The 13,292-nt window shown below is 31.5% G+C and overlaps 1 protein-coding gene across 7 annotated transcripts in view; it reads left to right on the forward strand.

Annotated features, from left to right (window-relative positions):
• LOC149800113 (phosphatidylinositol 3,4,5-trisphosphate 5-phosphatase 2A-like) overlaps positions 1-13,292 on the forward strand; it is a 268,016-nt gene that overhangs the window by 225,204 nt on the left and 29,520 nt on the right. For all 7 annotated transcript variants that reach the window (XM_089959703.1, XM_089959704.1, XM_089959705.1 and 4 more), the window contains 4 exons: positions 2,819-2,900; positions 7,451-7,596; positions 8,161-8,218; positions 10,099-10,190. In XM_089959703.1, coding sequence (XP_089815829.1) covers positions 2,819-2,900; positions 7,451-7,596; positions 8,161-8,218; positions 10,099-10,190 — 378 coding nt within the window. The remainder of the gene's footprint in view (positions 1-2,818; positions 2,901-7,450; positions 7,597-8,160; positions 8,219-10,098; positions 10,191-13,292) is intronic.

Genomic DNA, 13,292 nt, shown 5'->3' on the forward strand with positions numbered 1-13,292 from the left:
GATATACCCCACTATTATCTTTATTGGCGAGGTCAAATAACAAGTAATGCATATAATCACTTTTCCTTGTAATATCTGCCATATGGACAATGGCTTCAATAGCACATTGACAGATTTTCTTTCCCCGAAAGAGATCCTCGTTTCCCTACTGGGAGCCTTGCTGATTTGACCTCTTCTATCCATTCTTGCGTTCAATCTGGTTTCAGCTGGATAACAAAAGCACTAAGCATGTTTAATTACCGTGTAAGTAACACTGCATAGCCATGTGGTTGTTATGACAATGTACTTCATATTTAATACAAGAATGAATTGTTGATTTAGCAGTGTTTATTGATAATGGAATATAGTAGGGTCGTAATACATGAGGATTATCACAATCATCAGGTAACTGAAAATAGGCTTTTTTCTCTTTGCAAAAGCTACAAATAAAAACCACCCTGAATAAATACGGTCTTGTACACTGAAAAAAGTTTTGTTTTATCTCTCTCTCTCTCTCTCTCTCTCTCACACACATGCATGCGTGCTCATGTGCATTAACTAAAATGTGATTTCAAGTTCTTTATTTTTTATTGCAATTTGATAATGAGTTTATTGTTGCTGTAAAAATACAAGTTTTTAATTTAGGACATGATAATGAGAATGTGCTTTTGTATTATTACAATTATATTACCATATGAGGATGTACTGTAGTATTATTACTATTGTATTACCATATAAGGAAGTACTGTAGTATTATTACAATTATATTACCATATCAGGAAGTACTGTAGTATTATTACTATTATATTACAATATCAGGAAGTACTGTATTATTATTACAATTATATTACCATATGAGGATGTACCGTAGTAGTATTACTATTATATTACCATATCAGGTAGTACTGTAGTATTATTACTATTATATTACCATATCAGGAAGTACTGTAGTATTATTACTATTATATTACCATATGAGGATGTACTGTAGTATTATTACTATTATATTACCATATCAGGAAGTACTCTTGTATTATTACAATTATATTACCATATGAGGATGTACTGTAGTAATATTACTATTATATTACCATATCAGGAAGTAATGTATTATTACTATTATATTACCATATCAGGATGTACTGTAGTATTATTACTATTATATGACCATATCAGGAAGTACTGTAGTATTATTACTATTATATGACCATATGAGGTAGTGCTGTTTTAGTATTACAGATATATAACCATATGAGGATGTGCTATATTATTATTACTATTATATGACCATATGAGGTAGTGCTGTTTTATTATTACAGTTATATCACCATATGAGGATCTGCTATATTATTATTACTATTATATGACCATATGAGGTAGTGCTGTTTTAGTATTACAGATATATAACCATATGAGGATGTGCTATATTATTATTACTATTATATGACCATATGAGGAATTGCTGTCATAGTATTACTATCATATGATGAAGTGATGTATTATTACTATTCTATGACCATAAAAGACCATGGAAGTTCTTGGAATGTCAACTCCCTCCATCCAATGCCCTACATATTGGTGTTGATTTCTTAAACTTGGATAATAATGCCAGCATATCATGCAGCAGTTGATCTTTGTGTTTTCAAAGTTGATCTGTTCCAGTCTCTTTTTTTTCAATGATGATTTATAAGATTGAACCCCTGTAATAAACTGTTCCTATTTTAAACATATCATGAACCCCTCTAATAAACTGTTCCTATTTTAAACATATCATGAACCCCTCTAATAAACTATTCCTATTTTAAACATATCATGAACCCCTCTAATAAACTATTCCTATTTTAAACATATCATGAACCCCTCTAATAAACTATTCCTATTTTAAACATATCATGAACCCCACTAATAAACTATTCCTATTTTAAACATATCATGAACCCCTCTAATAAACTGTTCCTATTTTAAACATATCATGAACTCCTCTAATAAACTGTTCCTATTTTAAACATATCATGAACCCCTCTAATAAACTATTCCTATTTTAAACATATCATGAACCCCACTAATAAACTATTCCTATTTTAAACATATCATGAACCCCTCTAATAAACTGTTCCTATTTTAAACATATCATGAACCCCTCTAATAAACTATTCCTATTATAAACATATCATGAACCCCTCTAATAAACTATTCCTATTTTAAACATATCATGAACCCCTCTAATAAACTATTCCTATTTTAAACATATCATGAACCCCTCTAATAAACTGTTCCTATTTTAAACATATCATGAACCCCTCTAATAAACTGTTCCTATTTTAAACATATCATGAACCCCTCTAATAAACTGTTCCTATTTTAATCATTTCATGAACCCCACTAATAAACTATTCCTATTTTAAACATATCATGAACCCCTCTAATAAACTGTTCCTATTTCAGACATATCATGAACCCCTCTAATAAACTATTCCTATTTTAAACATATCATGAACCCCTCTAATAAACTGTTCCTATTTTAATCATTTCATGAACCCGTCTAATAAACTATTCCTATTTTAAACATATCATGAACCCCTCTAATAAACTGTTCCTATTTTAATCATTTCATGAACCCCTCTAATAAACTATTCCTATTTTAAACATATCATGAACTCCTCTAATAAACTGTTCCTATTTTGAACATATCATGAACCCCTCTAATAAACTATTCCTATTTTAAACATAACATTGTCACTGTGGATGGTGGGGGGGTGTACATGTCAGTAGGAAGAGGAGAGAGTTTAGACTTGTTAGCTCGTGACAACTTTAAATTCATTAGATTTCCTCCTTACAGGAGAGAATAAACTCCCCGTCATGGTGTGATCGTGTGTTATGGAGATCCTATCCAGGTGTCTTCATAGAAAATGTGGCCTATGGTAAGTCTGTCTATATATCAACAATTGATAACTTTGCATTTATTTTTAGCTCATCTGGCCATGAGGTCTAGTCATATGATCAAACTTGGAATATAGGTTTATATCATCAGAATCTCTGATAAGTTTTACAGTGGATGAGATCCATGCATATTACTGAGGGGTTATCTTGTATCAGATTAGCCTTGCTTGTTATGAATCTGCAATCCATATTTCTGACCCAATTTTGATAAGACTTGAAATATATGCTTTTATCATCAAGATCTGGGATCAATTTGATAAGAGACAAAGATACTCATATTAATAAGGTGATCTTTGATCTCTTTGGCTGAGATTGAAGCCATGTTTCGAATCTGATTTTGATCAGACTTGGAATAAAGGCCTATATTATCAAGCTGTAATCAGATTTTGATACTGCAAAAGTGATCTTGCATCTGATAGCTTGACTTGTTACTGATCAAGAGACTTTATTTTTTCTGATTTTGAGTAAGTTACTTAAATCGTCGAGATGACTTGTGAGTTTCATTATTAACAAGATCTGCACATATTAATTAAATTTAGTTCAATTAGAGATCGTTCTCAGATCATATGTAATTTAATTTCTTTTCTGTTTTTAAAATACTTATATTATCCAAATTAAGCAAAGCAAGGGAAGTAACCAATTATACTGTTGAGAATGATAGGTTGGTAATTAGAGTTGTTTCCCTTGCAAACAATATGAAGAATAAAAAATAATAATTTATAATACAAGATACTTAAATTTCAGTTGAACAATTTACAATAAAAAGTAGGGAACTAATACACCCTAGGGATAGGAATGAATAATTTGTTATTTATAAGGAAAGCCAAGTATATAATCAAAATATTATTAGAGAAAACATATAAATGCAGGCTAGCAAAAATGTGCAGTCTTGTAATTTAGGATGACAATTTCTTTACACAATTATAAATATTTGCTTGCAAGAAATTGTGGGTTTTGTTTCTTATATTGATTTGCTCTAGTAAGAATATATTTCTTATAAACACCATAACTTAAGTTTAAAAATTTATTTGCAGAGAATTATTTGAAAAACCTTTGCCATGTTTAAAATACATAAATGGTTGAAATAATGTTGATATACTTGGTGAAATAGAGTTTTATAGTTTTTAGTATTGTCGTGTATTTGTTATCAGATGTATCAGTGATTTTTAACGGCATTTTATTTTTTTAGTGCCGTTAATCTCTCATTATTGGAATATATTTTATATCTGATTTTAATTTTAAAGATACTGCAATATGCTTTTATTCTGAAACTCAGGATTTAATTACCAAGAGTCAAGAAAATCTGGACAGGAAATAAAAGCAACCTGTAAATTATAATGTCATGTATGTGTGAATGTCGTGTGATTCTGTAGACCCTAAATTGAAGTTTTGCTAGTAGACTATCTTTCAGAGATCTGTATATTATAAATTATATCAATGGAAGGAATTTGTATCAGCATGGTAAAGTAGGTAAAATAGACATGATATATAGTTATGGAGACAGTTTACATGGTAAAGTAGGTAAAATAGACATGATATATAGTTACGGAGACAGTTTACATGGTAAAGTAGGTAAAATAGACATGATATATAGTTACGGAGACAGTTTACATGGTAAAGTAGGTAAAATAGACATGATATATAGTTACGGAGACAGTTTACATGGTAAAGTAGGTAAAATAGACATGATATATAGTTACGGAGACAGTTTACATGGTAAAGTAGGTAAAATAGACATGACATATAGTTACGGAGACAGTTTACGAGGGTTGTGTTCTTATTCTACTACTCAAGTCCACTTAGCAAAATTGTCAAATGTTAAGTTATGTTAGCCACTTGAGCTGTATCAGGCTCACTTGAGCCTCTTGTTAAATGCCTGTATTGAAAGGTCTAGAATGGTATGTTATGGCACTTTGTTTCTATTCATCCATCTTTCTACAAGGTTTTGTATCTGTCATATAATTCTTGAATGAACATGATATTTTAGTATCAGTTTACCTAGATATGCATCATTACTGTGTGATGTTAACATACCCAGTTTTGCAGGTCAACCTGGAAGGTCAAGGTAACAAGAGGTCAAATATGTTTATTGAATAATATTCATGTTGACCTTTAAGCTTTGTGATTCATAAAAAGTAATTCATAAAGCTTTATTGTATAAAAATCATCATTAGACAGTTTATTTCGTACCAAACTTTTATGCATGTCCAAAAGTTAACATCACTGCAAAATCACATGATGTTCAGCTCTGTGATTTCTGCAATATGAGGGATATTTTTCTACTATATTACTAGCAGATATCACTGGCTTGTCAGCAGTATACCTCATTCTAGCTCAAATATCAAGGTTGCAGCAAAGTGGAATTAAGAGCTGTGTTCATGGAACTTCTATAGCATTTTATTTTTAGAATATATTGTGATGAAGACTTAATGATCTAGGTGATCCGCTGATATATCATACCACAATGGTCCATGAGGTCAGATAGGATTTTTTTCACCAACAGAAGAAAAAAATCACACTCATCATTTATGACGTGCACTGCTCTTTTTGTGTGTGTGATGAATCTTTGTTACATGTACAAAAGCAAAGGTTGCCAGAAGTTTTAATTATGACAATGAAAACCACTGTAGCATCACTAGATACAGTACTGTACAATGCTTTTAATTGTTGAATCAAAGTATTATTATGTAATGTAATTATCCATGTCATATTGTAACACTTTGAAATGTTGAATCAAAGTATTATTATATAATGTAATTATCCATGTCATATTGTAACACTTTGAAATGTTGAATCAAAGTATTATTGTACAATGTAATTATCCATGTCATATTGTAACACTTTGAAATGTTGAATCAAAGTATTATTATACAATGTAATTATCCATGTCATATTGTAACACTTTGAAATGTTGAATCAAAGTATTATTATATAATGTAATTATCCATGTCATATTTTAACACTTTGAAATGTTGAATCAAAGTATCATTACATAATATAATTATTCATGTCATATTGTGAAACTTCTGTGTTGAATCAAAGTGTCAGTATGCAGCATAACTATACATGTCATATTTTAACACTTTAAGTGTTGAATTAAAGCATCATTATGCAATATAATTATCTGTGTCATATTATAACACTTTTAATGTTGAATCAATGCATTATTATGCAGCATAATAATCCATGTCATATTTTAACACTTTAAGTGTTGAATTAAAGCATCATTATGCAATATAATTATCTGTGTCATATTATAACACTTTTAATGTTGAATCAATGCATTATTATGCAGCATAATAATCCATGTCATATTTTAACACTTTAAGTGTTGAATTAAAGCATCATTATGCAATATAATTATCTGTGTCATATTATAACACTTTTAATGTTGAATCAATGCATTATTATGCAGCATAATAATCCATGTCATATTTTAACACTTTAAGTGTTGAATTAAAGCATCATTATGCAATATAATTATCTGTGTCATATTATAACACTTTTAATGTTGAATCAATGCATTATTATGCAGCATAATAATCCATGTCATATTTTAACACTTTAAGTGTTGAATTAAAGCATCATTATGCAATATAATTATCTGTGTCATATTATAACACTTTTAATGTTGAATCAATGCATTATTATGCAGCATAATAATCCATGTCATATTATAACACTTTAAGTGTTGAATCAATGCATTATTATGCAATATAATTATCTGTGTCATATTATAACACTTGAAAGTGTTGAATCAATGCATTACTATGCAGCATAATAATCCATGTCATATTTTAACACTTTAAGTGTTGAATTAAAGCATCATTATGCAATATAATTATCTGTGTCATATTATAACACTTTTAATGTTGAATCAATGCATTACTATGCAGCATAATAATCCATGTCATATTTTAACACTTTAAGTGTTGAATTAAAGCATCATTATGCAATATAATTATCTGTGTCATATTATAACACTTTTAATGTTGAATCAATGCATTATTATGCAGCATAATAATCCATGTCATATTATAACACTTTAAGTGTTGAATTAAAGCATCATTATGCAATATAATTATCTGTGTCATATTATAACACTTTTAATGTTGAATCAATGCATAATTATGCAGCATAATAATCCATATCATATTTTAACACTTTAAGTGTTGAATTAAAGCATCATTATGCAATATAATTATCTGTGTCATATTATAACACTTTTAATGTTGAATCAATGCATTACTATGCAGCATAATAATCCATGTCATATTTTAACACTTTAAGTGTTGAATTAAAGCATCATTATGCAATATAATTATCTGTGTCATATTATAACACTTTTAATGTTGAATCAATGCATTACTATGCAGCATAATAATCCATGTCATATCATAACACTTTAAGTGTTGAATTAAAGCATCATTATGCAATATAATTATCTGTGTCATATTATAACACTTGAAAGTGTTGAATCAATGCATTATTATGCAACATAATAATCCATGTCATATTTCGCATATTTTAGGCAGTGCTGAAAGTATTCTTAGCAGTGATCACCGGCCTGTATTTTCCTCATTTAATGTGGGCATAATGTCAGAATTTGTACAGAACCGTGGTTCACTGATTGATGCTGGGACCTTTACAATTACATTCCATTTTATTGAGGCACAAGTAAGTACTTCCTAATGGTACACTATGTAATCATTTCCTTCTAATCTGCCTTTATTATTTTCATAGATCTTAATCTTTCTACTAAACAGCATACATCCAGCTAAATGCTGTGTCTCACACTTGAATGATACTGTGATAATACAGCTTTCTAAATACCTAGACAAAACAAAGCATCTTAACACATGGTACAGACTTGAGGTATGTTCCAGATAATATTGCACCAGTGTTTCAGTTTAATTCAGCAACTGATGTAGATGTTGAATTTTTAAAAGCTGTAACGATGACCTTAAATATTTGGACAGTTTCTTGCAGTTGCCATCGGAAAGATTATACCTCTCTTGCCACTTACAGATAGGCAGTTACTTTGAGATGAGCTCAAAGAGCTAACATCAATCGTTGTAAAAATTCTAAATTGCATCTATGGATAATTATTCTGCATTTACAGTTCCTTTCTAGGTTTCAGGTTTGTTTTACTGAAACAGCTGTAACAAATTCTAAACTAATTAAAGAAAATTTAATTATTGATTTTCTCATTTTAAAAAGAAATGTAATTTTCATTCACAGGTGAAAACATCCTGCAGACAAGAATTTCAGTTAGAATTCCATTCCACGTGTTTGACAGGTAAATGCTGAAAATGACTTGTGCCTTGCAGTGCAATTTTTCTTGCTCTTCATTAGTATGGTAAACCTTCTGAACACTAAACAGAAAATTTATGGAAAAATTAACTGTATTTTTCCGGCAAAACTTCAAAATGAACTTATTTCTCCAAATCAGATTTTTTAAAAGTTAAAACTTTGGTTAATATACTGCACATTTGTATTTCATTAGGTGGGAAAGAACTCTGATATTATATCATAAATGCCTTTTTGTATTGAGTAGAAGTACATATCTCATCTATTGAATGTGCCTTTGCCAACACAGAGAAAGTCTTAAAGATAATAAATATGGTATAGTGTACAATCCGTAATCCAACAATTTCATGTTATTGATAAAACTGGAATTAAGTAGATTTGGCATTTTTCCTGTTGTCCAATCAGAATGTAAATATCATACACATGCCTGCCATCACAGCAGTCATGGTTCAAAAAGTAAAACCAGTCTTGTGCTGTTAATGATAGATTCAGCACCTAAGTAAAAAGAAAAAGGGTTTTGATTAATCCTTTCAGTAAGGCTGATGTAATCTGTTACCCAAGTTACACTGCATTTATGGAACTTTGTATGTTTGAGTTGTGCTGCAGTTATCTAACTTGGTTTGCATTAGTTGTGCAGCAGTTATCTATTTTGGTATGCTTGAGTTGTACTGCAGTTATAGAACTTTGTATGTTTGAGTTTTACTGCAGTCATCTAACTTAGTATGTTTGAGTTATACTGCAGTTATCTAACTTGGTATGCTTGACTTGTACTGGAGTTATCAAACTTGGTATGCTTGAGTTGTACTGCAGTTATCAAACTTTGTATGCTTAAGTTGTACTGCAGTTATCTATCTTCGTATGCTTGAGTTGTACTGCAATTATAGAACATTGTATGCTTAATTTGTACTGCAGTTATCTAACTTGGTATGCTTGAGTTGTACTGCATTTAGCAAACTGTGTATGCTTAAGTTGTACTGCAGTTATTGAAATTTGTATGCTTCATTTACCCTGCAGCTATTGAAATTCGCTTGAGTTACACTGCATTTATTGAACTTGGTATGCTTGAGTTGTACTGCAGTTATTGATTATTGTATGCTTGAGTTATGCTACAGTTATTGAACTTTGTATGCTTGAGTTATACTGCAGTTATTGAACTTTGTATGCTTGAGTTATACTGCAGTTATTGAACTTTGTATGCTTGAGTTATACTGCAGTTATTGAACTTTGTATGCTTGAGTTGTACTGCAGTTATTGAACTTTGTATGCTTGAGTTATACTGCAGTTATTGAACTTTGTATGCTTGAGTTATACTGCAGTTATTGAACTTTGTATGCTTGAGTTGTAGTGCAGTTATTGAATTTGCAATGCTTGAGTTGTACTGCAGTTATTGAACTTTGTATGCTTGAGTTGTACTGCAGTTATTGAACTTTGTATGCTTGAGTTATACTGCAGTTATTGAACTTTTTTGAGTTATACTGCAGTTATTGAAATCATTCAAAAAGGGCAATTAAAAATATTTTACATTTGAAAACTGGAAGTGATGTGAACCCTATTTTCAACTCACAAATTTTGTTAAGTTTACATTTTCTTGCCGTCAAAAGAATGCCTTACAGAGGTTGATGCTGAGAATGAGTGATAGAGGTTTTAAAATTTGAAGTTTTACTAATTTACTTTACAATACCTCTATTTCTGACTGTTTGTTTCTAATTGCCTGTTTTTTGTTCCTTAATATTTGATCTGAAACCTTTAAATGTACCAAAGCCCACATTATGACAGCTCCTTTTTATTATTTTCAAAAGACTAATAATGTCTGCCTTGTTTGAATGTCATACTCTCAGTTTCATGTTTTTTTCTTCTTAATTTTTTCAGATTTATATGTTAGCCAGAGAAATTGCAACTTCAATGAGAATCAGTCATGTTTCTATACATGCCCAATATGGGAAGAAAATCTGCTTCCAAAGGTATGTAAGGGCTGTTTGGAAGAATATCAGTTAGTAACATCCTCTAGCATCATTGCTAGCCAAGGATTGTCAGTCCACTGTGTTCCACATTGTTCTTTGTGTCTGATATCAGATTGAATGCAGCAAGGCTGCATATCTTGAGTTGAGACGCATCAGCTCAATTCACAAATATGTTTCAGTTGATGCCACTAAAACACTTGTGTGTTCATTACTACTTTCAAGACTGGACTATTGTAACTCAATTCTGTCTGATTCATCTCAATATCTGCTCCAGAAACTTCATAAGGTTCAAAACACAGCTGCTTGGATCATACCACGATCAGAGCACACCTCCTCACTGCTGTGTACCCTACACTGGCTATCCATTTGATCCAGAATCAAACAGAAAATTTGTTCTCTGTGCTACATTTCTCTGTCGGACTCTAGTCCAACATACCTATCCAGTCTCACCCATGTGTACATACCAGCAAGATACTTTTGCTCATCTTCTGACAATCATATATTCATTATTCCCACTATGAAAACAAAGTCATATGGACAGCGTTCTTTTGCATACCAGGGCCCAGCAAGGTGGAATGAATTGCCCACTGAACTTAGACACAAAGACACGTTTTTTTATGTTTCTAATTTCATGATGTTTGTTTTTGTAATCATATCATTATATGTTTTTTATCTTATAAGTGTTGTCTAATGTTGTAAAGTGCTTAGAACTTCTAAAGATTATGTGCTATACAAATTCCTCATTATTATTATTATTATTAATGAAGATTTACCTTGTTTTCTATACCAGTTTATCTCCCTTCATTTAAGATTGAACATCAGTCTTGTCATAATAATGCAATAAATGAGGAAATGATCAATGTCACATTTTTATGTTTACATGTCAGAAATTGCTTTCAATTCCTTGAGAATACATACAATTTAAAACTAAAGTATGGTTGGCATAAGCCAGTTAAAATACAAAATATGATTTTCCACAACATTAACTGCATGAAAATGGTGGGACACAAAATCATGAGGGGTAATCAATATTGATCTTGGTAGTAGAGACCTAAGTGATCATAAAGTTCAAAACATAACTATAAAATATCATAGAGGTGGCCATAATTACTCTATGAATGGTACTTTTTATATATTTCATTGCATACATATTAACCAACATGTAAAACACCTCTCCCAGCAGTTAAATATTTTAACTCTCCCAACAACAACAACAACAACAACAACCCCTTTCATGGCAAACAGTTGCAATATCAGAATTTGTGTTTAATATCCCACTGCAAATCATTCTGAGGTCTACAAAAGGTATTAAGTTTACCTGTCTAGAAATAGAACCTAACTTTTACATCTGTATCTAGCCTAATTGTACATGCATATGTTGAACCACTGTAAGGCTGTTATTCTCAACAGAACACAGTGCTAATTCAGCTCCCATAATAAACCTATACGGATACCATGATATTAAAGTTTCATTATCTTTAAATTTCTGGACACTCGTGATCAAACCTATATTCATCAGTATACATCCAAAATGGATGGGGGCCCTGAGTGGCCGAGTGGTCTAAAGCACTCTTCATCACGGATCACTGCCATCTCACCTCTGTTTTGCGTGGGTTTCGAGTCTCGGTTTTGGCCAATGTGGATATGTGAGAAAGCTTGCTGGTAGCTTCTCTTGGGTCAGTGGTTCTTTCTGGGGTTTTCCCGGGTTCTTCCTCCACTATTAATACTGGCCACCATGTATAGCCTATCTTGTGCAACAACAACAACAACCAAAATGGATGACAGCTTGTGTGTGGAGAAAGTCACATGTCTTGATTTATTTGTGTTTGAAACATTTTTTTAATTCAGCACCAATGAATCAGGTGCTAATTTCAAAAATGAGTTTTCCAAAGTCTGTAAAATTACTGAAATTCCATCAATAGAACATTGTCTCTTTTGTTACAACAGATGTTCTTTGTAGTACAATTTTACTTCCATCATCAACCAAGCCCGGCCAGCCACACCCAAATATACTCTATTTACTTGTTGCCCATTTCGAGACTGGTTCCCATTCTTGCATGTAATTAGTACCATTAATCCTTAAAAAGTCAATGAATTCAGAGGGTTTTGTACAAGAGTCCTGAAATTTTAAAATAGTGGATTGTATTTTTGAAAAGTGAATTTCTGATAAAGGCTTCTTGAATTTCTTGAAAACTGCCTTGAATTTTATCAGTACTGTCAAAACCATGTTACTTAGAACAAAAATATAATTTTGAAAATAAAAGGGTCAAAATCCTGTTATTTAGAACAAAATGTCCTTTTGAAAAGAAAAGGTTTTAATTTTCCTTTGAATGGAGTGTATTGCGATAAAATGAGCTGGTGAATTGGTACATGGCATGAGAAGGTATTGGAATGATTTATGTCCCTTTAAATTGGTGGCAGTATAATCAGACCAACAGTACATATGGCTGACCTAGCTTGCATTTGACATACCATGAGCTGCGTATACAGTAGCAAATGGGAATGTGACCTATTTTAAAGGGTGAAAGCATTAAAGTGAGACAAATACAAGGTGATTTGTAAAACTTGTGACAAGATATTGGATATTTCCACTATGGGAGAAAATGGTCTCAAGTCTCAAATGAAAAGTGAGAAATACAAGAAATACATGCCATTTTAATGGACCTAAACTATCTCCGATTCAAACCAGATGGTTCCAGTGTTTCTAATGATTCAACCAAGCTTAGTAGCCCACAACAGGTTATGGTCTGGGCAGTAATCATTCACTTGATTTAACTGATCAGTACTTCAAGAGAGGCAGCAGTGCAAGATCTGATCTTTGGAATAAGATACTATCTAAATTTCACAAAAATTTGGATATAGGATCGCTGGCAAAGGCAAGAAAACACAACATGACCCCATGAGTCTTGATATCTTGGCTTATATACTGGCATACTCAGAAGTCTTGAGACACAAGACGTGCCTCATGAAAATTGCAGTTTATGTGTTTCGATGCAAGGTTTTCATCCAAGACATCACAGAATCCATTGGCTGGTATGCCCAGTCAACATTTCATTGGCAGTCAACATTCCATTGGCTGGTATGCCCAGTCAGCATTCCATT

This window comes from Sinohyriopsis cumingii, chromosome 5, assembly GCF_028554795.1.
Source record: "Sinohyriopsis cumingii isolate HCF-2022 chromosome 5, ASM2855479v2, whole genome shotgun sequence".
NCBI classification, from domain to species: Eukaryota; Metazoa; Mollusca; class Bivalvia; order Unionida; family Unionidae; genus Sinohyriopsis; species Sinohyriopsis cumingii.